The sequence below is a fragment of the Leiobunum rupestre genome, chromosome 5 (assembly GCF_980474605.1).
Source record: "Leiobunum rupestre chromosome 5, qqLeiRupe1.1.hap1, whole genome shotgun sequence".
NCBI lineage: Eukaryota > Metazoa > Arthropoda > Arachnida > Opiliones > Sclerosomatidae > Leiobunum > Leiobunum rupestre.
The window spans coordinates 12,696,481-12,723,162 of record NC_143388.1 but is presented as its reverse complement, the minus strand read 5'-3'; the positions used below and the strand labels follow the sequence as shown (position 1 = coordinate 12,723,162).

Sequence of the window (26,682 nt, the reverse complement as noted above, 5' to 3'; positions counted from 1 at the left end):
ATGGACTATGATGCAAAAACTGCTTAAAAACGCAGAAAGGTAGAAAAGTCCACAAGGTGTCCGGAATTGATCAGACTGGGCATTTTTCTCAAAAACTACAAGAGATAGAGTTTTAATTTATAGGGTATTATTTTTAACATGAATGCTTTAAATTCAAATTTTTGGAAAAATCGGAAAACATTTTCACGTTTTAGAAAAATGTATCTTAAAATCTAATCGGTTAATGTTTTTGAACCATAATATCCGAAGATTTTCTTCAATTGGGAACACGTGGAACGTTAACTATTTTCTATTGCTTGTATAAGAGGTACAATATGGTACACATCAAGAAGGCATGGTATACAATTCATACTTTTTATATTAATAGTTACAGATACATTCTTAAATTCGTCTTTCAAATAACGCTTTTAAAAATTGTGCTTTTATATCATTAATGAGTTAGAAAATTTAATTTAGTAAACTTTTTGAATATAATTTTAAACTTGTCACATTTACTTATTTCAACATAGTTTGTACAAAAATATAAGCTTTTTTTTATCAAAAGGAATTCGATTTCCGCGCCTTCGCCCTGTATTCAAATCTTATTAAAACTTATCGCCGAAATAAGTAGCCCAGTACACAATATTATGTAATTTTTCCACGATTATCTATTTATTTTAAGGAAAATTATAATATAAAACGGTCAAATAATTGCTTTATTATTTTTGCATTCTACGACAAAAGCAACCTTGAAAACGGCCTCGGGAGTGAAAATATCGTACTTGTAAGAAAACGTCCGCCATCTTGAATTCTGAGCTTCCGGTCCAAAATCGGGAGTGCCAACATCGAAATTCGTGTTCAGGAGGTCCGAATTCGTAAAAAAAAAATCATTTGGCCAAATGTTACCCAAAATGCCGCTAGACTTGTTAAAATAACCACTTTCGAGAAAAGTGAACCAGTCTAATAGTACAAGGGGAGGGAGGAAATAGAAACTGAACGGATTTCAGCCCGCCCGCGGGAGAGGAAAAATTCCAATGCATCACGGGTTAGACCGCCATCTAGTGAGGCTAAGATAAATTATTTCATCGAAGAAGATCGTGAGAAACGTGGTCTGCAAACCTAGGCTTTTTTTTTCAAAATAATAGCCGTGTTTTGTTTTTGATAGAGGTCAGCAGCTGTTCAAAATGGAAAAAGTAGATGAATTAAAAACCTTTTCAAAAAAACTTACCAGACCATTTATATAAGACAGAACAGAGAAATACTTAGTTTTATTAGAATCAGAAAATATACCAATTAGTTAATGGAGCTACTTAAGATATATGAAACCCAGATAAAAATATTTAGGCCTGTAGTAGCAAAGACCAAAGAATATGGGAAGACCAAATAAACAGAAGGCTGCGGAAGAAGAAACTGAAATAAACCACAAGAAAAGAACTAGTACAAATAAGCAATAAAAATTAGGATTTCGTTTACGAGTAAGGCTACCTTTACGTTGCTATTCAGATTTATATTTCAAATAAAACAAGTAGAATTATTTTAACAAAATAATACAAATATTTATGGTTTATAATTCTTAACGCAGACAAGTTAGACTAGTTTTTATTAGTCGTTAACTGGGAACTTGCCTCCCGTGTTAGAGGAATAGGACGCTGATAATTTCGGGTCATGTATTTCTGATTATAGGTTAAGTTTAGCGCGCGCTCGGCGGGAAAATTTCGGAAAAATGGCGGCAAGATTGCGGCCGCTACGCTACTTCTTGCCGCCATTTTCCGAAATTTTCCCGCCGAGCGCGCGCTAAACTTCTTACAAGGATGCTGGCGCGTTCATCCCTCCTACTTCGCCTCCCTTCCTATCCTCCTTGGACGAGTCACCCAGTTAAGCAAAAGTCAGCGATGACAAGGGAAAATTTTAAAATATAAAAGATAATCACTAGAAATGTTGTGTATAAAATTTGCGGGTTCTTACTGCCATATATTATTTGAAGAATTTCCTTACGCAACATTTACTTATTCAAATTTGATTAAAATATACTACCTAATTATTACATTGTATTAATTTGTTCCGTCTCGTTTATTTAACGTAATTTGTAGATAATGGGGATAAATTTATATTAACGCAATGTATTAGGTTAAAGTTCGATTACAATACAGGTAAACTCTTGAACTACATAAGTTGACCATCACCTAGCTATTTTAAAAAGAGGGCGGTAACCTCGTAATTATTTTCAAACGATTTATCCGGTAACACAAGCTTGGATTCATAATAGTTCTATCATGGAAATTAGACTAGAAGCACTGCCCTTTCCGCCAATCCCAAGGGAAACAGGCGAGCTAGAAGGCTGACATTAGGGTGGATCGCGATGTACGCGCCATCTGACAAACGCATTAAACATTGTCGCCATGGCTACGACGCGAATTTCGAAGAGGGAAAAAAAAGGCGATCCACTGCGCATCACGTCGTGGGCAGCGGCGGCCTTTTCGTGTTTAAATTTTTGCGTCTAAAGCATATCCGCAAAAATGGTTAAAAACTGCGCTTTTTCACATTGTAAAGAGAGATCTGGGAAAGAAATAAAATTCTCATTTCATAAGTATGTAATATTATAGTAAATATTTTATAATAATCTCGGAATAAAGCCCCGTTTTCAATTACGATAAATTTCAGACTTTTCGCTTTTTTGACTCGCTTTTATTTCAAAATAAGCCTATATCAAATCCATTTAGATATCTGCTTCTCGTGACAAAAAGCCGAAAGAGAAGTTTCTCGCGGTTGCTTTTGATGCGTGATTTTTGTTCGGAGAAAACGTGATTGAAAACGGGGCTTTAGAGATTTTTTTTACACTAAGATTTCCTCTGAGAAATGCTGCATTACTAGGAAAATGGGTTTTAGCGGTAAATCGCGAAAATTGGACTCCATCTTCAATTACTTCATATGACTTTGTGTGTAGTAAACATTTTCTGCCGGATGAAATTTACTTTCAAAATGGCACCATTTGACAGCAAATGCTGTACCTACACAAGTAAAAATTACCCTATACATTCTTCTTGTAATATTAATACATACTAATCTTTGGGATAACAAACCTGAACTGAAATAGTCATGCTGAACTGAACTGATACTATAGCAGACGACGCAAGTAAAACATAATTCTTCTGGTCATTGTTTTTTTACCGGTGGCTGCCGACCGATAGTCAGATGTATAGTTCTGTTGCTTTTGTATATATAATAAACTAACTATGTTTTTATACCGGTTGCCTTTCTTCATGCATTAACTTAGCGATCCTACAAGTGGTAGCAGAGCGTGGTTTATGAACTTGTTAATGCTTAGCGCTATGCCGCCATATTTGCCAAGGCTCAATTTTGGAATGGAATAATAGTGAGTGAAGATTTATTTTGTTTTTCCACAAGTTTGAAGATATATTGTGTGAATATGGCGGACGGCGATTCGGTACTGTTGGCGGGCCAATTTACTAAATTACATTCCTTGAATTATGAAGTGTGAAAGAGTAATATGGAATGGAGCTTAAGAGGGAAGGACCTTTCGGGTGTTGTATCAGGTCTTGAGCCAGCCCCAGGGACAAGTGCCACTGCTGATGAAAAGAAAGTATACAAAACTAAACAATCCAAGGCTTATTCTATCATTGCACAAAGTGAGAGTGAAGGTTTAAGGAGTATTTTTTCGGGCGTAACTACTGGTACTGATTTATGGACCACTCTGGCTGATGTTTTTGAACCAAAGTCCCGGGCACGCACTGCGATGCTACTTAATGAGTTTTATGCATTGAAATATAATGAGGGCGAAAGCATGCCGATTTTTATTGGACGAGTATACACTATCAAAAATCAGCTTGAAAATGCTGGGAAGAAGTTAGATGATGAAGATATAGCGTATAAATTAATTGGAACATTGCCTGTCTCATATGAATCTTTGGTATCTTCTATTTATCAGTTCGATGATGCGTCTTTTAAACCAGAACCAATTAAGAGGATGATTTTGGCGGAGTTTGGCCGACAATCACAAAAGGCTCTGGCGACGGCTGTTGTAAATCAAGAGTCAGACGCATTTATGACTCGTTCTGCCCGGGGGTTTTCTAATGACAGAGGTAACTGTGAGAGGAGCAGTCTACCCCGTATATCCCACCAACAGCAACAACGGGCACATCAGATTATATGTTACAGTTGTAATGCTGTTGGCCATAAATCATTTGAGTGTCGTCAGAGAGGGCAGACTAGTAGAGGGCGTTCGAGAGGCCGCACACGTGTGCGCTCTAGAGGTCAACAACGACCAGTTGCAGGGGCCTTCTTTGCTGCCGCTCATTATACATCAACTCTGAAGAAGGAGTGGATTATGGATTCCGCTGCAACCCGTCATTGCTGTAACCAACGAGATTGGTTTAATTCGTTTACCCCATTAGAAGCCCAGGTCACTGTGGGTGAAGGCAGCTCAAAGATTGAGGGCCGAAGGGATGTTTGGCTACAGGTGAATGATCAAGTTGGGAATTATTTCTGTCTGAAAGATGTCATTTATACACCAAACATGGGTAGAAATTTGATATCCGAACGCATGATGGATCAAGCGGGTTATACCGGTATCACAAAGAAGTCAAGGGTTTCGGCATATTTTCCTAATGGACAGTTTGCTTTTGCTGCCCCGTTATCAAGTGACAATTTTTATACGGTCGATGCCAGGGTGTTGGAAAATGGACCGGGCGAAGATGCAAATAATGAAACATATCCTATGGTTTTTCATACTAGACATAGTAATTCAAGGAATATAACTTTAGAGACTTGGCATACGAGACTGGGTCATCTTAACGAATCAGATCTGAAGTTAATGTCAGCACACAAGATGGTACGTGGTTTGGTGGTTTTGAAGGGTAATTTGGAGTCCTGTATTCCGTGTCATGTGGCGAAGAGCACGAAACAACCTCATAAGCCTTTGGGGGTGATTCACAGTACGGAGGTACTAGAGCTCGTTCACTCTGATGTATGGGGACCTGCGTCAAATGCTTCGCTGGGCGGAGCTAAGTACTATATAACATTCTTGGATGACCATAGTCGGTATCTACATATTTTCACAATGAAACGCAAGAGTGATGCATTGGAATGTTTCAAGCAGTATAGATATCGTGTTGAACGACAAACAGGGAAGCTCATTAAGACCTTGCGGACAGACAATGGCCTAGAATATTGCTCGAATACCTTTTCTGAATATTGCCGTATTGATGGCATAAAGCATGAACGCACGAACGTCTATTCTCCCTCAATGAACGGTGTGGCGGAAAGGATAAACCGCACCTTATTAAACATGGTTCGAGCGCTTCTTGAAGATAGTGATTTACCTACCACTTTATGGGCAGAGTTGATGTTCACCGCAGTGTATTTGAAAAATCGTTCAAAACATACATTATTGGGGGACAAAGTACCCTATGAGGTTTGGATGAGTCGTACGCCTACCGTGCAATTTTTGAAGAAGATCGGCAGTCTGGCATTTGCCAATATTCCTAAACAACGCTGGAAGAACAAATTTACAAGACGTGCGGAGTTAGGCGTTGTTGTTGGTTACGCACTAAGTACCAAGGGATACCGAATTTGGTTTCCAGGAGCCAATACAGTGACGGAGACAATGCACGTCAAGATTGATGAACAGAAGCGTGGAGTTGACCATATACAGTATCACAAGACAAACAATGATGATACCCGATTTACATGGTTTTTGGAGGAAGAAGGAGAAATCCCACCGATAATTGGTACTACTGTTCCTACTTCACATGCTGTTGGGAAGGTTATACCCTCAAGCACTTTGTCTACAAATACTTCGAGTCCAGCCGCTTCAATAAGCGTTCCTATCGCTATACCTCAGTTACCACCTGGGGTCCGACGGGATGTAGTAGTCCGAACAAGCGGCATTACGAAAGGTCATTCCGATATATATTGCTTTACTGAAGATGGAACGCGTCTACGGTCCAAGCCTGAAGTAGCTAGATATATACAGCAAAACGGACTCACATGGGATATCGATGGGTTCGATTTCTCAAGGAAATCATTGGCTGACTCATTGATGGCAACGCCCGATGATGATGTACGGGATAATGAAGAATACACAGCTTATTACACAGCTGTTACCATACCTACTACGTACCAGGAAGCGGTTACTTCCCCGCAGCGACATAATTGGTATTTAGCCATGAAAGACGAGGTTGATGTGTTGACCGAACGTGAGGTCACTGAAGTCGTCGATAAACCAGAATGTACTAAGATCGTCGGCTGTCGCTGGGTATATGCCCTCAAGAAGGATGGTGAAGGCAATATTATACGTTATAAAGCTCGACTTGTGGCCCAGGGATGTACACAAGTAGAAGGTGAAGATTATGATGAAACCTTTTCTCCTGTTCTGAGTTTCAGCCTAGTACGTTTTTTTATTGCTGTATTCGTTATTACGCTTGGATGGGTACATCAACATTGGGATGTCAAGAATGCCTACCTACTGCATTTATTATATGCCTTATAAATTGATTGTTCTGGTGTACGTCGATGATTTAGTTGTCCTTGCGCGGAATAATACGATATTGGAAGACGCCTATTGCACTCTATCAACAAAATATGAGATTAAACAGCTGGGTGCAATCCGTAAGCTATTGGGTGTCGAATTTGATGTACGATCAGATGGCAGTATTAAGTTACACCAAGAGTCGTATATTGAGACAATCCGCACAAAGTTCAATATACCAGACGGAGTACCAGTCCATCTACCTCTAAACCCGTCCATTCCATTATCCAGAGTCGATTGTCCAAGTACCGCAGAAGATCAACAGGAGATGACAAAGTACCCATATCGATCATTGGTAGGGTCTCTTCTATTCTTAGCGCAGAAGACTAGACCAGATGTCCTATTTGCAGTCATTGAACTCTCACAGTTTGCAAGCAATCCTGGGTTGGCCCACTGTAGGCGTCTCTGTCATCTTGCACAATATGTCTTAACAACAAAGACACACGGATTAATTTATCGCAAACAGCCGGATCCCAATCTCACTATATATAGTGATAGTGATTGGGGTTCCGATAGGGACACAAGAAAGTCACAGAGTGGATATGCTGTTTTCTACGGTGCGTGTCTGGTGGCTTGGCGCTCGATTAAACAAAAGTCGGTATCATTATCATCTATGGAGGCAGAATTCTATGTGGTTTCCGAAGCCACTAAGGAACTTTTGTGGTTTCTGCCGATAATCGAAGAACTGAACTTTTTGAATTTAACTATTAATCAACCTAAGATCTTCTGTGATAATCAATCAACCATATTTTTCGCCCAAAATGGCGCTGAGAATCAACGCTCCAAACATATCGACATGCGCCGCCACTTTATTAAAGAAAATATTGAGAAAGGTTTATTTAAATTAGAATTTGTTGGTACGAAGAAAAATGTGGCTGATATACTAACTAAAGTATTGGTGAAACATAGTTTTCTAAATAATATAACTTTATTGAATTTGAATTGTTAATATTTAATGATCAGTTGTTGTTTACATTTGTTATGGTTAGTGATTGTCGTTGATCCCAAAGCGGGGGAGTGTTGTAATATTAATACATACTAATCTTTGTGATAACAAACCTGAACTGAAATAGTCATGCTGAACTGAACTGATACTATAGCAGACGACGCAAGTAAAACATAATTCTTCTGGTCATTGTTTTTTTACCGGTGGCTGCCGACCGATAGTCAGATGTATAGTTCTGTTGCTTTTGTATATATAATAAACTAACTATGTTTTTATACCGGTTGCCTTTCTTCGTGCATTAACTTAGCGATCCTACAATTCTGAAATAAAAAACTAATTGAAATATGAATAATTTCTTTATTAAAACAAAAATTTGAAAGAGCTCCCAAAAATATCTATTCCAGAACAAAGCATATTTACATCTTCTAGAGTATGCCAATTTATTGATTTTAGTAATTGTTATTTAGTTTCCATATTTATCAGAGGTTATTTCAGAAAACTTACGGAAAAAGTGATTTACCGGAAACCACTCAATTTTACTTGACTAATACTGATGATAGTTTAAAAGACACTGAAACCAAGATTTTGGAATCTCATGTAGGCATATTTTAAATCACACTGAAATAATTAAAATTTAGTTAAACTGTGATGATTTGTGGTATTTCAGACTTACAATGAATGCTCAAATTTAACGTGTGACTTTAAGGGTGACACGGTAGATATAGTAGATTATTTAAATTTCTATGATTTTCCTAAAGCTGTTTAAATAACTTAATATAATGTCAGATAAAAAAAAGGTATTAATACGTTGCCTACGATTTGTTTTATGTTATTCCACGTGGCCATATTTACTTATTTAGTTTAAATTGTTTCTATGAGATGGCGCGACTATCGCGATTCCACTCTGATGGCAGCCTTCTAGCTGGTACGTCCTCGCCCAATCCAATCGTGCTTCTAGTCTAATTTCTATTTCTATGATCATGGATTAAATAACCATAAGGTTATTTAATCCATGGTTCTATATAGTCTTCGTTCGTAGTTTATATATTGGTCATAATTATCAGCGCCTACTGAGAGCTTTTAATGAATATATGAAAGCTGTCTGCTCGAGGAAAAATATATTTGCACAACCAGCCTTGGAAATAATGGTGGTCAGGTGGTCACAGACCAGTTAATTAATTGCTCAGATCAGTTTATTTATTCAAAATTTGGGGGGTCACTGGTCACCGTGTCCAGTTTATTAATTCGAAATAATAACAAAAAAAACAGAAGGTGACCAGTTTAATAATTCCAAACAATGGGAGATGCCCTATTAATCCAAGGTTTATATCAATTTTGATTACCCTATTGACTGGATTTCTATGTATAGCGACTCCCCTTACTACCGCCGCGGCCGCACGTCGAGGTTTTATGTAGAGTTCCTTCGATCACATCCCTCGAACGAGTCGAACTGTCTAACCCCCTCTGGCCTCAAACCCTCAATCATGGACTCTAAATTTAATGCCTCAATCCTCTAGTCTCACTTTCCCCGAGTATGGTAGGCTACCTGGCTACGCGGTAACAGACCAGGGACTCTGGAGTTACAGGGCCTAGAGAGAGATAATACGGTAAATTACGAGGGTCTTCTAGGCTATGGTAATAGTCTTAGGTGAGATAGTACTATATTGTACTATTCTTGTGGTACTCATAAAATTAAGTTAACTATTTTGAATACGTGTAAAGTTAATGTTACCAACATAAACTAACTTCTAAACTGTAGTATAGGTTTTTTTAGGCTTATAAATGACATTGGAACATTTTATATAAGACCAGTTTAATAATTCATAAGCTAGGGGGTCACTGGTCATAAGGACCAGTTTAATAATTCATATGCTAGGGGGTTACTGGTCATAAGGACCAGGCTCGGAAATAAGCGGTGGTCACTGAGTCAAAGACCAGTTTATTAATTGCTCGGACCAGTTCTTTTATTCAAAAGCTAGGGGTCACTGGTCCAGTGTCCAGTTTATTAATTCAAAATTATCTACCGTATTATTAACCAACTGGTCTACGTGACCACTTAAATAATTCAAGAGTTGGGAGTCACTGGCCAAATAGACCACTTTAGAAATAAACCTTATTTCCAAGCCTGATAAGGACCAGTTTAAAAAAAATCCTCATTTCCAAGGCTGTGCACAACAGCTAAAAGTTCAACCGAAAAAAAGTCGTCTGCTATTTCTTCATACATCTAGTTCTCGGATATTAAGACAGATGGCGCTATACTTCCTAAGCTCGAAACTTATTATTAATTCCAAGATCAGGGTTGCCACAAAATTAAGATTCAAATTCCGTCACCATTTTAAGAGATTTTCCCCGACTTTTTAAGGCCAAATTTTCATTTTATATTTGACTTTTATCAGAAATTAATAAATTTTATATTTCAGTAAAAAGGTTATTGCAATGTTGAAAAAATTTGCCAAACTTTCAAGGAAGTAAATGATAATCATAGAATTTGTCACAAATCTGGTCTAGAAAAATAACCTTAAAAAAGTACCAAGGTAAAATTTAATTCCCTTGACTTTTTACAAATTCTAAAATTCCAACTTTTGAGGTCCATCCTTAAATTCCCTGACGTGTGGCAACCCTGAAAATACAAGTTTGGCTACCATTTGAAAACGTGTGGCTGAGTGTAGACCTAGCTTACTCTGTACAGTTTTGCACAGATAAAAGAACTAGAGAAGGCAAAGTAAATAGACCTTATTCTAAATATTTATTAATCATGAAGGGGTTTACACATTAAAAATGATAATTTGGATATTGGAATGGTAATTTATACCAGAAAACACAATTATGCTTTTTATGTGTTCTATATGATATCATAGAAATGAAAAGTTTTAAAACAATGAAGGTTCTTTTTAATTTGCATTTGCGAATATGTTAAAAAGTTTATCGTTTCTTGCCACGTCCACGAGCGCGTCCTCGCCATTTTCCGCGTCCCCGAGCATCAGCTACTCCACGGACTGTTGGACTAGCATCATCATCTTCAGTGCCGCCTTCTTCAGCGGCACTGGCTGGCGTTGAGGGTGTGACTGGTTCTTTCTTCACATCTTTAGCAACCGGAGTCGACGGAGTGGAAGTTACTTTCTCAGCTTCAGCAGCTGCTACTACCGCAGCGGCTTCTTTGGCTGCCTCAATTTCCGCTTCTTTCTTTTCCACAGCAGCAGCTTCAGCAGCTGCGGCAGCCGCTTCAGCCTCCTAAATTTAACCAAACTTCCATAAACTAAGGGTAACGTGGCTTTCACAAGGTTTTAATACAGCGGAAGTAATTCGTAATAAATCTTTCTATAAATTAACAATTGTTAATAGCTATATAACAAAAATATTTTTCTTCGTTATACGTTAAATTTATATGTAAATTAACAAGTTACGAGAATAGTATACAATCACTTCTATTAGGTTAGGAAGAATGAGTGTTGCTGCGATTGCATAGTACAACCCAATTATCTATATTAATTTCAACCCATCACCTCTTATTAGTTAAAATATCCTCAAAATGGTTAAATAAATGGTTAGATAAGACACGTAAAGGAAAAAGTTTGATAAAGAAAAATTTAATTTACAAAAATATTTTTAGTGAAAATAATCGACTAGGAAGAAATAGTTTCCAGAAACACGTTAATGCTCTTTCAGATTGGCACTGCTGTTATTTTTAAACAACCTAAAATATCATTTAAATTTAGCTAATCCCGAATAACACTACACCAGAAGGATCCCAAAGTAATTCTTTATTTCTTATATTACCTTCTTTGCCTCTTCAGCTTTTTTCTCCTTTTCGGCTTCTTCAGCGGCTTTCTTCGCTTCCTCAGCCGCTTTTTTAGTTTCTTCTTCGGCTTTCTTAGCAGCGGCTTCTTCTTCCGCTTTCTTCTTTTTCTCCTCTTCTTCAGTCTTTTTGCGTTCCTCTTCTTCTTCTTTACGTTTTTTCTCTTCCTCTTCTTTCTTCTTCTTTTCTTCCTCACGCTTCTCTACGTAGAGCTACATAGAAGGAACGAATTTTGAGTAAACTTAGTTAAACCTTCTCAATTTACATAGAACCAACACACTGTCATAAACTGCTGGATTTTGGTCCGCTAAACAGACATCTGCTTAGCAAACAAAAATGAAGTTTATGAACTTAGTTCTTATCTTGGCTGCTACATGGTTCTATGCGAACTGAAAAGACTAACCAGGCAAATGATGTACAAAGAAAAAACTGTTGATAGGCCATTATTTTTACACTGGTATACATACTTTATAATATTCAGCATGGCTCTCAGTTTTACAATGGATTGATCTTGAAGTTTCCTGATCTTTGAAGAGCATCTCACACGAGAGGCAAAAGTACCTATTTCATATTAATTTTAATATCAGTAATTCTTTAACTAAAATAATTAAAGAAAACTTACATGCTAACAGGAACAATGCAATCTTGGCCTATAGCTTCTGCATCTTCTTTCTCAACCGTTTCAATCTCAAATATTTCTAAGCTGTTAAGATCGGGTTCTTCCTCAGATTCATCAGCTGTATGTGGTTTGCCTTTAGTTTCCTCAGCTTTCTATAAAGGAAAATTTATTAAGATCAGCATCGATAGGAAATATCTTGCATCACTATTACCTTTTTGTGTTCTTCAGTTTCATTATGAGCTCTAAGTTCATCAACTGTGGTGAAGCCCCACTTGCAAGAGAAACATCTGGGAAATTTACGATTTTTGCGCTGTTTAATTAAAATGTCGATGAGAACCAGTTATTAAATATCCAAAATAAATCCCAAGTATAGAAAAAAATATGCAATTGAAACAAGAAATACCCTATTATAAACATTTCCCAAACTTATTCATCCAAAATCACAATGAAAACTAAATTTTCGCTTATAGCGAAACCAACCGAATAGAAGTTAACAGGTAGCAATAACATAAATTGCTACAATAAGACCATATTCTTCTATGGTCTAAATGAAAAAAGTACCAATTTGGAATTTTATTTCAGTAGTAACCCAATATGGGTATATATTCCAGTGACACAAGATCACTTTTGCCTTGAACAAGATGATTGATGATTCAATTAAACATTTAAAACTTGTTTCAGCTAAGTTTGAGTTGAGCTTACGCGAAAACAAATATAGAATGATGATTTTTTTCTTCTGTGTCGCGGTATAGCTCAACCCCACAGATCAGCTATTTCTTAGCATATTTAAGCAGCATCCAACACACATAAGTGGTTTTAGCATTCACGATGGGTAGATTAGAGAATCTACCAAAGTTTCAATGTTACACAGCTTCCCGAAGGAATAACTCGCGTAATTTTCATCGTTGGGGGATTTCCGGCAAGTAGCGAGCTCAATGGCGTCACTACTTGATCCCCGTAATGCATTTTCCTCCAAAATATTTGCACGTTTAATAATTGATCATAACTTTCAGACCCAAAAACAAGGATTAGTCTTCGGGGAAGAGCTTAACATAATCCCCAGCAAGGATATCCAAGAGTTGGTACAAACTGCGTGAAAAGTAAAAACTTATGTTCAATTTCTTTCATCTAATGGAAATACTATTTTTAATTTTTGTTTAATTAATATAATGACCTAAGTATTTAAAAAAACTAAATTTAATAGTGTACATGTAAAATTAAAGGATGAATGAATTAAGAATTTTAAATATTTTTGCAATGGGTCCCTACATTTTTCTAAGTGCCTGAGCGATACTTACCAAAGCTGATACGCTGAATGTTAGGATCCAGCTGAATGAATAATCTTCAGAGTTTTCGCAAGAATATCACTGGTAGAAGAATAGAACTGGTGACAAAGTTACGCGATACACAATATTAAGCCAATTTCTGATCTTGCCAGTTGATTCGCGATTAATCAATTTACAGCTATAGAGGCAAAAATTGTCATATAGACATCAGAGCTATGCCATTTATATATGACTGATCATATCCTTGCATTTTCATCCACCAAACACCACCTCTTGATTTAATGAGCGGCTTGAGCTCTATTGAGCCTGTAGAGGGCTATAGCCCAAGTTTCGTGCAGCTTCCAAGAGCACAAAGCTTATTTCCAAGCAACATTGCATAGATGACATTTTGTAAAAAATGGAAAAGGCCAAGCCTTTGTACAATCAATATACCGAAGTTTAAAAAAAAAATCAAGATACACAAATAACAAAGACTAAGTCTTTCAGCTTGAAGCATTTGCACCTACATAATTTAGCATATTTAACAAACTAAACCTCAAAACAGCCATGACTAATGCTTGCGCATTGCTTCTATATTAAGAATGGTTTATAACAAATTATTTACATGTTAAAAGAGTTTAAAGAACATTTAAACAACCGAGCCCAAACAACTGTTTTTATCGGCTGCTATTTTTTAGGTTTTAATGGTTTTTTTACCATTTAAATTATATCCAGAGTTGTAAATTTTAGAACAGATTATTGGCTTAACTGAATACCGAGTGATCACTTAACCCAGGATTTCAATACTATTCAAAACTTAGTACCACAATTTTTACAATGATTTCTGCGAGATTCGTTATTTGATATCCTATTATTTGATATCCTATTTGAACAGCATTAAGGTAAAATTTAAGAAAATTAATTAAGTTAATAGTGTACACACATTTAAATCATCTTTTACCTAGTGGCATTTAAATACTAGAACAAGGCAGAACGTTAATAAGAATAACTATTTTAACGATAGTGCTCACAATGAAGTACCATATTTTGGCAAATTTATTTTCCATATAAAGTATAATAATTAACTTAGCCCAAAGACCAACTATTACGTTCCTGTTAAGGTTTGATTAAAATAAAAAAAATTGTCAGACTGTTAGTCAAACCAACTCAAGTTCAATTTTCCCACATTGTGAACTTAAGTACGAATATTATTGAGAATTAGGTCTCTAAAACTATTTATAAAACAATTTATATCAATACAGGACTATTATAACTTAGCCTATTTATATGTGAGATTTAATATTAAAGGCAGCTCACGCTCTTTGTCGTTAACTCACAAATGTTATTAATTGTACCAGTACCTTTAACTAGTAATACCAATATGAAATCCATAGGTATAAGTGACCATTAAAAACTATACCATAATACTATAACCAGGTGTTGAACAAAAAATTACCAAGTACAAAATTTTCCAAAGAAACCTTGAATTCAATATATACAGTTTTGTGTATGGGTGTAGAGGAAAAATTCAAAGAATTGCAACTTTGCCATTTTTAACTATTTTATGGGCAGTGACACCAAATAAGTTGTAGAGCACCTTCCAATATAATTTTTGAATATTTGCCAGCAGAAGTTTTTTAACAAAATAAAAGTTTCCAAATTTATGCATGTTAATATCATTATTTAGGGTTGTCACAATAATTTCGGATTCAGAGATTTTCCCCGACTTTTAAAAACCAAATTAGACAATTTATAGCTTTATATTTTACTTTTATCAGAAGTTTATAGATTGAAATCAACCTACATTTCAGTACAAAAGTATTATTGCAACGTAAAAAAATTAGCAAAATTTTAACGGAACTAAATAAAAATCATAGAATTTGTCAGATAAGTAGAGTAAAATTACATTTCCCAAATTCTGAAAATTCACCGACTTTAAAGGCCCATTTTGAAATTCCCCAACAAGTGGCAACCCTGTTATTTGTAACACTAGCTATTTTTCAGGTTTGTGCTATAACTGAAGACTGCTTAAAGAGTAGAAAGATCCATAATAAATCAAATTTGGGGAGGAAGAATTAATTCAATCTAAGGAACTTAGGCCAAAGGAAAGTCCAGAATATAACACCACTTAATGATAAGCATAAATTTTAAAATTTAGTGAAAGTGTGCAATTTATAACTGAAATGACAGTGGTAATAGATCTTTTTTCAAATATTAACACATGCCATATGATTTTGAGGGTGATCAACAACTTTCTAATAGATACATTTGATCTTGCACATACTGGTGTCAAAAGTTTATGAAATTTTCAAAGTTAAATTTAACTGTTTACAGGGTTGCCACAATATTCTCAGATACAAATTCCCCGACTTTTTAAGGCCAAAATTAGACAGTTTTAACTTTTACATTTCTTAGAACTTAATAACTTGAAGCAACTTATATTTCAGTACCAAAGTTATTTCAAAGATCTAAATAAAAACAGCAGAATTTGCCATAGATCTAGAGTAAAATTACCTTAAAAAAAGTCTAAACTGAATTTCTGACTTTTTAGGGCCCATTTTTAATTTCCCAGACTTTTCAATGTGTTTAGATTACACAAAAAAAAACCCCCAACTTTTGAATTCAACAGTTTCTCAACATTTTGTTTTGGTCGCTTTTTTAGACACCATGAATAAATGATATTAGAAATGCAATACTACTTTGTAAGAAGAACAACTTTAGCTTTAAATTAAATATAACTCTCAGTAGGCTTATTTAAGTTATTATCTTAGTGTGTAATGTTACATAATATGAGACTAATCTATTTGCAACGCCAGCTAATTCTTACAAATTAACCTAAGAAAAACAGTATCCTATATTAAAATTAATTGTCCTATTACCGTTGTTTTAATTTCTTCATTACTAATTTATTATTCTATAGTTAACTTTTTTAGATTGAAATATAAATTGGATCATACAATATTTCTAATTTAAGATCCACATTATCTAAAATTGAAGAATTTAGCAATACTAAATGACTATTTTCAATATGAAGTAGAATTTAAATCATCAAACTTCTTAGGATTCCTCAATGTATACCTTTCTTAGTAAAGCATTTCTAATACCCTCTTAACCACAGTAAACAAAAACAAGTTTGTTAATACTCACATCTTTTTCATCATCATCTCTTCGTGAACTATTCCTGCGGTTACGACTATCAAATTTTGGTCTGAAATTGCGAGGCATGTTATCCCTGCGTCTCCTATTTCCACCGCCGCCGCCGCCGCCACCACCACCCCCGCCCATGTTTCTATTTCGGTCATCCATGTTCATTCTTTTCCTAGGTGGACTGTCTAATATGCCTCTTGATCCTCCGTCTCTACCACCTCCACCACCACCTCGCTTGCGATTCATCGGACCACCTCCAGAGCGTGGGCCTCCCATTGGCTACAATAAAAAAATTCTTAGAATGGAAATTTAATTCTGGAATTTAAACTTATTTAGATACTTACACCGCCAGGACCTCTTCTCCTATCATCCATGAATCTGTTGTCATTAAAATTTCTGGGACCATTTTGACCACCACCACCACCACCAAAGTTTCCTCCACGGAAGCCCCCACCCATCATTGGGTCCATAAAACCCATTGGGCCACCATAAGGGCCAAATCCGCCACCACTAATTCCACCAAAACCGCCTGGACCGTGTTGCCAGGGTGATCCACTGAATTGTTGTCTAAAAGACATTTTCACCTAAAATATACAAATAACTTTATTAGTATGTCAAATATTAAAAATGTATTTAAGCATTAAATATAGCATTTAATTACTATAAAAGTAGGGCGTATTTAGCTATAATAAGCAAGCTTCAATTATTATTATCAATACAAGAAAATTGCAAAATGGCGGTATGTGCCGGTAGCCTAGGCTTAACTTGAGCATTGTTTTAACAACGGAATCACGGAGACGTGACTCATCGTTGGAATAATTACCTAACATGGCATGCAATTTCATTTAATAAATAATATTATGATAACCTAAAAATTATTACTTACCATATATGCAATTGACTAATTTAATACTGTAAATATTCACTAAAAAAGTAAGAAAATAACACCCAAAAACGAGCTTGGAAAAGAGCCCTCCGGCACGAATACACTCTCGCTAAAAATGGCGATTGTCAAAGGAGTCAAAATTTCACGGCTAGCTCGAGCTGCTCGACGGCGAAAGCTTTCTTGTTTCGATGAAGATGATGCTTATTGGTCAACTGAGGCAAGAGTGAAAGAAAAATCGAAATCGTCACTACCACGTGATTTTCTCACCCAATTAGATTTTACTTTGGAATAAACTTTCTCACAAAAAATATCAATACCTATTTACGCCTCACCTTGATAATAATAGTCTTTACCTATATGCTTTTTAAGCATACAATTTGAACTGACCTTCTACTATACATTTTGTTTAAAAGCACCTGACCATAAACAACCAATGAAAACGTTCACAAGGGAAAGGTTATTACCCGAGTTTGAAATGTCTTCGCCGTTGACCGCGAGCTAAAAAGTTGGAAAATCTTGTTTTTCTAGACTTGTTTCAAGAGGAGTCAAAATCGGAACGTAATGATCTACTCTAGCGCCCAAAAAATACGATGCTAAATATTACGAATGAACCTTTGGAAAGCGCGTTCTTTGACCTAGGAGGCTAAAAGTCGAGTATTCAATGTTTTAAACTATTTTTTTATTAATTTTCAAACTTAATATACTATCGAAAAGCAAATAATAATTAAAAATGACAAGTTATCAATCTGCAGGACGAAACACTTTCGACGGTCTTCATCCCCAGTTCGTTGTGGCTATGAGGACGCTTTTTGAAATTATGGACGAAAGAAAATGCGGGTTCGTGAAGTACGCGGACATCGAGAGTCGTTGGCAAGAGGGTGAAAATCTGACGCTCCCCAAAGGTGTTCTGGAGAGTTTAAGAAAAGTGACGCCGCCTAACGGTCTTTTAAGTTTCGAAAGATTTTGCGCTGGTTTGAAAATATGCTTGCTACGTCATAAGGCGGTGACCCAAAATTCCTTCAACCACCCTTTACAGACAAGTAGTAGCGGTTCAAATATAAGTCAGACAGGGGGTCACCAACACGAACCATTAATGAGATCCAAATCAGCTGCCGTTCTACGACCGGCCTCGGTGCCTTTACCGGACCGAGAATCGGGTGCCCCTAAACAACAAAAAGAAGTGCCGGGGCACGGCTCCAAATTACCCGTCTCGGGCGGAATCCAAAGGTCAGGCAGCGCTTCCGAAAATACGTGGATTAACAACCACGCTAATACCGCTACTGTGCGGCCGAACAATGCGGCGGTAAACCGCACGGTCAGTATGCCTCAGCTTCAAGGGGAAAATCGTACGGGGGTCCCGGATAACCGGCAGATAACGGGACACAGCTATCACGGTAATCAACCAGGAAATAGGGGCAACCATTTAGTCGCGGGTGTGGGAATGCGTGAATATCGCAGTGAAACTAAATTACCATCGACTAATACCAGTACCAGTAAGGCCCCGGAGAATAGGGGAAACAACATTCCAGCTCAATGGGACAATCCGAGGGCTACAGCTAATGTAAGACCAAATAGACGTTCTGGCATTTTAGCAGCCCTAGAACACTGGAAAAACGGAATGTTGCATAATGAGACCAGCCCCGACCAAATGTTACAAACCCGCGCCGAGAAAGTTTTGATTCCTCCAAGCGTCCAAACGCAAAATCCACATCCTCATCACCCTCCATTACAACGAAGATCGCAACCGCCCGCGCATCAAAATTCTCAAGGGATCAAAGTTGGTAACCTTGGTCATCAAGATCCAGAGCTGTATAACCGACCCATAACGAGATCAAAATCAAGTACAGCGGTAATTAGCCAACCAGCAAGCAACAATGCTCCTGATGGTAATGAGCTTGTGATTACGTAACTATATTTGACAAATACTTTCCTACTTCACCTCTATGGGCTGGGTCATTGGTTTTTGAAAACCTTGAATTTTTACGCTTGGTTACCCAACTGTCAAATACCGGGCTTCGCTTGCTAATCTTCACTTTTTGACTTCTAGACTACTTAAATTTTCTCTCTCTGTTAAAAGGTCATTTTCTCTTTTTCTAACCAAAAAGAGCAATTTAATAGTAATTTTTTTCACAGACGCTCAAAATGTTTAAACACGCCCCAATGTTAAGCGTAATACCATGAATCTATTTAAATAGATTCATGGTAATACGAATCCACCCATTATCGGAATTTTTCGTTTACAGTTTATATGCAACAAAAAAAGATTGGTTTCCCGCCAAATATATTCGGGGATATAGCATTGTTGTGGTAAAATAATCCATTCGCGTAGACATTTCGCAATCCTTGGATCCATTTCTCTAAAGACGACACCATAGCTATAAGGAATGTATATAAAGGTCTAGATGAATTTCGGGGCGTCTAAGCCTAACATAAAATACGGAATTGACACCTAGCAGACACCGAGGAAGGCACGGTGACTAAGAGCGCGAGCTCTCTTAGCATTTTAGTACTAAGTGCTTGACCTTTCCGCAGGACATATTCTTTAGATACCATCTGTTGGTGACTTTTAGTATAATTTTTAAGCAGGAGACAATGGCTCTCGCGACGATAGCACGAACTTTCATACCGATAGATAGCGCCTTATAAGGATAGCCTGCAGAAATTACGCGTTTCTGCTAGCTATCACCTCCGTATTGACTCCCTTTGAAATATTTTATCTAGACCTTTATATACGTTTCCTATATCTATGGACGACACTGTCATCTCCTCCACTTCAGGGGCCGGATAATAAAGCTCGAGGGTATAGCTCATTATGAAAACTTTTATACACCAGTAATTAGGTGCTCAAGAATGTTCATAGTAAGTTTACCTCTCGAACCTAGGGTATGTCTGTTTTAAAATTTACAGTCCCCCTTCTACTGCTTAGATTGATTTACAATATTTATATTTATCTATTTTTAACTGATTTTCTTTACATATCAAATGAATAGAGTAGTTTTGGTAATTGTCGCAGCTTGGGGGAGGGAGAAAGGGTGAAATAGTGTCACGTGAGCAGTGGTACTACTCATAACAGCTAGTGCCGATGATTACTAGGGCGTAATTATTGGGGTTCGGGGTTCAAACCCTTGAAAGTGGACCCATATAAATAGGGGTGGGGGGGGGGGGCAAGCGTAAGTTAGTTTTAGACCTCAAAGGGGGACGAAAGTTAGAACCCCACCCGAAATAAAATCCAGGATACGCCCTTGGGCAGTGATGGGCACTCTCCTCTCACGTTTGATCAGTGAGAGGAGGTGAGACGAGTTCCCAAGCTATGCATTTAAGCAGTGGAGTAAAAAAGGTTTTTCAAAGGAAGTATTTAGCGTGTGAGTGAGGTTAATTTAATTAGTGAAATGCGATGAGAGGAGATCAGCTAAAAAGTTAGTTTACGGTGGTGAGAGGAGGTGAGCTTGATTTTAGATGTAAGAAAACAAAAACAAAGGAAATATAAAAACATGACGTTCTTGAAAATTATTATGTAAATTTGGCCTATATCGAAGCCGAAACGTAACGAGATATATTTTAATACTCCATAAACGGAAAAGAGCGTGAAATGAGAAGATTTTTCACAGAAAGTATTAATTAGCGAAATTCGATGAGAGGAGATGAGCTCAAAAGTTAGTTTGCGGCGGTGAGAGGAGATGAGTTTGAGTTTAAAATTTTAGAAACGGGAATGAAATGGGAGTGAGAGTTATCACCAAATTTTCGAAAATGCCCTTGGGTGATAATCCTTTCGTGATTTGCTTTGGATACCGTTAAATGTAATCTGTTATCATCTAAGTGATTGCTGTAATCTACAATTTGGGAAAGTTGATATCGTTGATTATCATTTGATTACTAGTGAATACCACTTGATTATTACTAAGAAACTACACTTGGAATGAATAGATGGTTTTTTTTCGCCTGTTCTCTGAGTAAAGGTATACTCGTTTTAACCTAAAACGTTTTATTCGCCTGCTCCGGGGACGAGAATTACTCCGCCCCATAAACTATTCGCTTGTTCCGGAGTATTAGGGATACTCTTTTTACTCCTTCTGAAAAGGAAGAGTAAAAAGAATAAATATAATTTTGTCGTCTGCTAGCCAGAATCTATCTGCTAAAAAGGCCACTGGCACTTAGCCTAGTCCAAACTATTTTGTAAAAATATTGATTTTGAAATTAAACATTATTATTATTATTTTGGAAAAACGTTTTTACACCAGCTCGAACTTTTCGCCACCACAGAATCGGAGTAAAATGACGTCATAGCGTTACTTTTCTTACCCTACTCCGAAATCCCGGGACAAGCGAAAAGAAACACCCTATTATCATTAAAATGGGCGTGGTTTACAGCCGAGATTTTCACTAATGACGAAGGCCATAAAATGATTTTGAAAATACCCGCAACGTCTATGTGATTTCAATGAATTTAATCAATTTAAAATAATCGATTATTCAAGCTTGGTAGATTCGATAGATCCCCCAATAATAATAATATAAACGTCGTGTTTTGTTTAGAGGAAGCAAATAACCGGCTTATTCATGAAACTGGTCCAGCTGCTCGTCGCGCGTTCAACAGAAGACGTGAGCCACGAAGACATACTTTGGCCAATGGAATTGATTATAGCATGGTACATATGGAAGATCCAAACACTAATTTAAAACATTATATAACTTTTCTAATTATAATAGTTAAAACGAATGAAACAAATGGAACAAGAGAGAGATATATTATTACAAGGAATGGAAATGATTGAGCGGGCCAGAGACTGGTATTTGGCTCAAATTGCACTTGTTCAAGACAAAATGCACTTCTTGGGCAAAAATAATTATCATTCTGTATGAGATTTTCTAAACACGAGCGCGAAATTCTCGCGCCTCTCCACAAAAATGAGAGTACTTGCTACACACAAGAGAAGACACCACTTCAGTAAAATGCTCTTGACTTAAGCTCCATCTACTAGAAAAGATAAATGCTTCGTATATAACTTCCTTTTCTCTCGTTTCTGCTTTCGAAAACCTGCCGTAGATGGCGCCACAATAAATGCTGAAGTGGTGTGTTCCGCACATCTTCTGTTTTGTATTTTTACACCTCAATATATGCACTTGAGCACGCGAGCACGAATTTCGCACTCTTGTTTATTTAATATGGAATAGTAGCCATTTTCACTAACAATATTATTATAGGAATATTCAAGTGACGTTCACCAGGAAAGATTAAATCTGCAAATGACAAGGATATTGGAAGTTAATCAAAACCTTAATGCCCTAATTGAATCTACTGAGAAAGTAAATAATCGGCACTTTTTTTCAAAGTTCCCAACGAAATATAAAATATTTATCATTTTCACTGGGCGTCGACGCTTTTTCGCACTCGCGTTAACGGTAAATCGAATGGGTACAATTATAGCGCCACTGTTACCGGCTGGATTCCGTCGCGATAAAATACGTTGCGTAGTTTTCGCAAAATATGGGCATTTGCCATTGACATTTTTTAACTTGGGCATAAAAACACTATCAATACTTGAAACGTTCCTACTGCTGGTTAATTTTCCTATGAGCAGTATTAACATAAAACGTGATCAGGGTAAATTAAAACCTAGCTCAACTGTTACATGCAGTGTAAATATCAGTGGCGTAGCCAGAAATTCGTCAAGAGAGGGGTCGAACTATGTGGATGTTAAGAGGGGGGTGGAATTTTATTACACTCAAAGGTAAATATAAACAGAGTGGAAATACAAATCCCCATTCAACTTTTATGTTTTTATAAGGTCACTAACAAAATGCTGGATTAATTGACAGTAACCTTTGGAGTTTTAACATATTTAAAAATAAAAATGTAGGTAAACTTTAAACATTTTCCTTAAACAAATCAACTCTTAGAGTTTGTAGCAGGGTCCTACTAAAGACTTTCCTAATTCATGATGGTTGGAATGGCAGAAGTAATATACTAACATAGTGGCGTGAAACAAAATATTTATCCATAAAAGTGAGTTTTATTTAAAAATAAACAGATTCTATAAAATCCTTGGGTAACATCAAAACTCGTAAGAAATTGCAGCGCGTTAATGCCCAGTGAAAATTAGGTCCAATATTTTTATTGGACTAAATTCTAAGAATGTTACTCAAAACAATTTCCAAATCATTTTAGGGTCACATACATATGAACCTTGCTGTCCGTTCACCAATTAATAAAATGCAATATAATTCAACACAAACAGTTATTCATAGACTTAAGGAACAGAATCGAATGTTGACTGAAGTATGGCATCTGAAATGTTCAAATCTGACTTAAACTAATTTTCAAATTTTCTTCACAGGAAGTAGGGAAGAAAAGCGAAAGAATAACTCAACTAGAGAAAGAAAAATCAGCTCTTGTTCGTGAATTATTCCAATCGAGATCTCAGCAACCACGCAATCATATTGATGATACTACCTTCATGTAGTTCCATCATTTACTATCAGAAGCATATATTATTTTATCTAGGTAGGAGAATATGAAACAATATAATACTAACAAAAGGAAGTTTAACTGGTTTCATAGGCAAACAGAATAATATGTTGACTATTTTTGAGATAGTTTATAACATAATTATAATATATTTAAAAAATTTATATTTGAAGGAGCATTTTTATGAGAAAATGGTTTATATTTAATGGAAAAAGGTATTGCATTTTCATACGACGAATGGGGTAAAAATATTAATTTGTGCCAATTTATAAGTATTTTTAATAATAAAAGTTAATGAACAAATGAGTTTAGTTAATGTAACTTAAAATTAGTCCATAGTTCACCACTTTGAAATCACAATTACGCCTTCATGGCAGCTTTTACTTGTGCCTGTTGAAATTGTTGTTGCAATTTCGAAACGACCTCTCTCTCACTTTCAAGTTTCTTCTCTATGTCCTGAAGAGTTACATCATGCCTCTTTCTGAAAATATAATTTATAGTAAAAACATTAAAACACTTTTAAAAAAGAATAACTGGCAGCAGTGAAGAACAAAGTATAGAAATGCTTGATAAAGTTTTATGAACTTATTTCATTGCCAATAGGCCCTTCAATCAGGGCTGGCGCTAGGATCTTAGGGCCCAAGGTAATTTTTACTCAAAAATTTGGTTTTTTGAAAATAGTCAGATAGTTTTAGTTAGGCACCTGTTCCAGCGGGCCCGGGGTACTTTTGCCCCGCTTACCCCCCTAACGCCGGCCCTGCCTTCAATAAAACATATTCAATTATATCCCTAAGAAGTAATATTTCCAAAAGCTAGGACCAGCAAGCTCGGTATGCAAAGTGTTTAATTTTAACTAGGTAGCCTTTTTTTTGACATATTAAGGCTTAGCAAAAATAAGGCGTTCTATTTACAGGTGAAAAGTTTCAATTACTTCAAAAAGCACTATATAAAGATTAACTTGCAGGTCCTGATTCTCATATATATTACTAGACGATTTCCTTGAAGACGTTTTATTGATGTCTTACTTTTGAAAATCAACCTAGTATGACTAATTTAAGTTCAGTGTGAATCATTTTGTTAAAACCTGTAATGAAATGATGAACATCAATCTTAATAATTCACATGAATCACACTGCAGTTGGGTGATAATTTTAAAGTAAGGATATCATATCATTTGGTGTCTAAGGACATTGGTAGACACAATAAGTTTGTTAAAAAAAACCCCTGGACAAAGGCAGGCATTGTAAGTCCATAGCCTAGGGTATTAGCCTGGCTCATAATTATTATTATGAATAAGATAAAACAAACAAGGAAACTTACAATTCATTGGTTATGAAATCAATCCTTTTATTAACATTTAATTTTGCTTCAATAATGTCTTGCTTCACTAAAACAGGTCCAATTAGTTTAAAGACATTTGCATCTGATTCCAACAAATCCATTTCCTTTTAAATAGAAATTCAATAAGAAATTAAACCAATTTTAACCCGCAGTTGAATGATAATTGTAAGAAGCAGGAATCCATACCTCTACTTGGAATGCTTATCCTGCCGTATCGCGTATGGTAAGATCACTCTGATGGCTTTGGCCCCGCCTACGAGAGAAAAATCCCCTCTGCGCGCGCTCCCCTCTCACATAGTTGTTTGTTAAGTTAATATAGTGACGTCAAAAAATGTCAGCCACATCGAGACAAAAATCTGCCGCGATAAGCATTCCAAGTAGAGGTATGGATTCCTGCAAGAAGTCTAGTTCCATTTGAAAGTGGTATTTGGGTCATAAAAATTTCTTTTCTGAAATCCACAAAATTTTATCAATAGGTATTTCCATAAATCAAAAAAAAATTTTATTGCATAAAATTTTATCTTTGTCACTAGTCTAAGCTAAGGTTAACCTGCTTTTTATTCTTCTAATAGCTAAAACTTGTTATGTGTCACATGTCAAACACCAATATAAATTTTATCATACACAAAACTAATGGCACGGTGTTCCATATTAAAACTTCAATCTTGTCATAGACAAATTTGTTCAAGACAAGCTCACTGCCAGAACTTCTTAAATTCCAGACAAAGTGGTCAAGTTTCACTTGTAAATTAAATAGACACTTTGAACTTGGATTAATTAAGTTTTGAATGTGGGTATGTATGAGTGTGATGGGTTTTGCCTTCACAATCTAGAAATAACATTAACACAGAAAAACCACTGTTTTATGGAATAATGGAAACACCTATTCCCAAATTTTTCAGCTTTGATGTATTATTTCTTACTTCTTTCACTACGTTGTTTTCTGTAAGTTGGGCATCTAGCTGTTGACGAAGGCTTACTGTCTTCTGAAAATCTGAACAAGGCTTAGGTAATATTACTAAAATTTTATTCATACGTAATACCTGTAATAATTACCTTTTTGAAAAGCTTTGTACTTTTCTAATTCTTGAGATAATCTCCTTTGTAAACCCTCGAGGGACATATTAAATGTATTTAAATAAGTGTACGTCTCTGTAAACCACGACTAATCTCGTGCTGCCTTCCGAAAGCTTAAATGTCACAGCGTTGCCAGCCTGATTCAGATACCAAATTGTTTTCGTACGGTTGAAAAAGACGAAAAATAAATTACTCCCAAATTTAATTCTTTTATTAAAAATACTAGTATAAGTAAATAACACTTCACATACAAAATGTTCACTGAGAGCTTTCACAATACAATTCTTACGTAGTAATTGTATAACCGAGTAAGGACAATAGCAAGGACACCCGGAAAATGGGTGTGAACAAGAATGTATTGAAGTAACTTCAATACATTCTTGGAGTGAAGAGAAGAAAGTAAACCAATGGCACGCGAACATGTTTTATAGAACCTTTTAAATCCACGGTATAGAAATATTAAAAGTTGAGTCTTTAACAAAAAGGTCTCATGGATAATATAACACTTTTTCATATTGACTTTTGGTATTACTGACGGTATGGGTCCACACATGGACTAATTAACAATTAATTAGTCCATCGTCCACATTTATAAAATATTGTAGGTACTATG

At 36.2% G+C, this 26,682-nt stretch overlaps 3 protein-coding genes across 6 annotated transcripts; 1 reads left to right on the top strand and 2 right to left on the bottom strand.

The window, feature by feature from the left end:
- Positions 1-10,201: 10,201 nt before the first annotated feature.
- LOC149943567 (uncharacterized) lies at positions 10,202-17,767 on the bottom strand. 2 transcript variants are annotated; one of them, XM_090174473.1, is made up of 9 exons: positions 17,650-17,767; positions 17,186-17,397; positions 16,644-16,883; positions 16,300-16,578; positions 12,099-12,197; positions 11,891-12,039; positions 11,736-11,829; positions 11,250-11,480; positions 10,202-10,703 (listed from the first exon to the last, which is right to left on the bottom strand). In XM_090174473.1, the coding sequence occupies exons 2-9, from the start codon at positions 17,186-17,188 to the stop codon at positions 10,395-10,397; spliced, it is 1,404 nt and encodes a 467-aa protein (XP_090030599.1). In that variant the 5' UTR covers positions 17,189-17,397; positions 17,650-17,767; the 3' UTR covers positions 10,202-10,394. The 2 variants fall into 2 exon arrangements, with proteins under 2 accessions (XP_090030599.1, XP_090030600.1); XM_090174474.1 differs by lacking the exons at positions 10,202-10,703; positions 17,650-17,767 and adding exons at positions 10,968-11,166; positions 17,503-17,649.
- Positions 17,539-23,924, top strand: LOC149943566 (suppressor APC domain-containing protein 2). Of its 3 annotated transcripts, XR_016480811.1 has the most exons (8): positions 17,539-17,641; positions 17,714-19,071; positions 21,719-21,831; positions 21,893-22,039; positions 22,388-22,489; positions 23,352-23,462; positions 23,521-23,726; positions 23,828-23,924. XR_016480811.1 is itself a non-coding variant. In XM_090174472.1 (7 exons), exons 2-7 carry the CDS (start codon positions 17,916-17,918, stop codon positions 23,644-23,646), a joined length of 1,755 nt encoding a protein of 584 aa, XP_090030598.1. In that variant the 5' UTR covers positions 17,539-17,641; positions 17,714-17,915; the 3' UTR covers positions 23,647-23,859. The 3 variants fall into 3 exon arrangements, 1 of the variants encoding a protein (XP_090030598.1); XM_090174472.1 differs by having other exon boundaries at positions 23,521-23,859; XR_016480812.1 differs by lacking the exon at positions 17,539-17,641 and having other exon boundaries at positions 17,706-19,071.
- Positions 23,907-26,202, bottom strand: Pfdn6 (prefoldin 6). Its single transcript, XM_090174476.1, has 4 exons — positions 26,049-26,202; positions 25,916-25,986; positions 24,972-25,096; positions 23,907-24,132 (listed from the first exon to the last, which is right to left on the bottom strand). The coding sequence occupies exons 1-4, from the start codon at positions 26,113-26,115 to the stop codon at positions 24,012-24,014; spliced, it is 384 nt and encodes a 127-aa protein (XP_090030602.1). The 5' UTR covers positions 26,116-26,202; the 3' UTR covers positions 23,907-24,011.
- Between the last annotated feature and the right edge of the window lie 480 nt (positions 26,203-26,682).

Coding starts and splice junctions, on each gene's coding strand:
- LOC149943567 (XM_090174473.1), bottom strand. Junction 12,198..16,299: donor GAGATGATGATGAAAAAGAT/GTGAGTATTAAC, acceptor TTAATTAAACAG/CGCAAAAATCGTAAATTTCC. Junction 11,830..11,890: donor TGCATTGTTCCTGTTAGCAT/GTAAGTTTTCTT, acceptor AATATGAAATAG/GTACTTTTGCCTCTCGTGTG.
- LOC149943566 (XM_090174472.1), top strand. CDS start 17,916: ATGACAAGTTATCAATCTGCAGGACGAAACACTTTCGACGGTCTTCAT. Junction 22,040..22,387: donor GCAAAAATAATTATCATTCT/GTATGAGATTTT, acceptor ATATTATTATAG/GAATATTCAAGTGACGTTCA. Junction 23,463..23,520: donor AGAATCGAATGTTGACTGAA/GTATGGCATCTG, acceptor TTTTCTTCACAG/GAAGTAGGGAAGAAAAGCGA.
- Pfdn6 (XM_090174476.1), bottom strand. CDS start 26,115: ATGTCCCTCGAGGGTTTACAAAGGAGATTATCTCAAGAATTAGAAAAG. Junction 25,987..26,048: donor GTACAAAGCTTTTCAAAAAG/GTAATTATTACA, acceptor AGCCTTGTTCAG/ATTTTCAGAAGACAGTAAGC. Junction 24,133..24,971: donor GATTTCATAACCAATGAATT/GTAAGTTTCCTT, acceptor TTATATTTTCAG/AAAGAGGCATGATGTAACTC.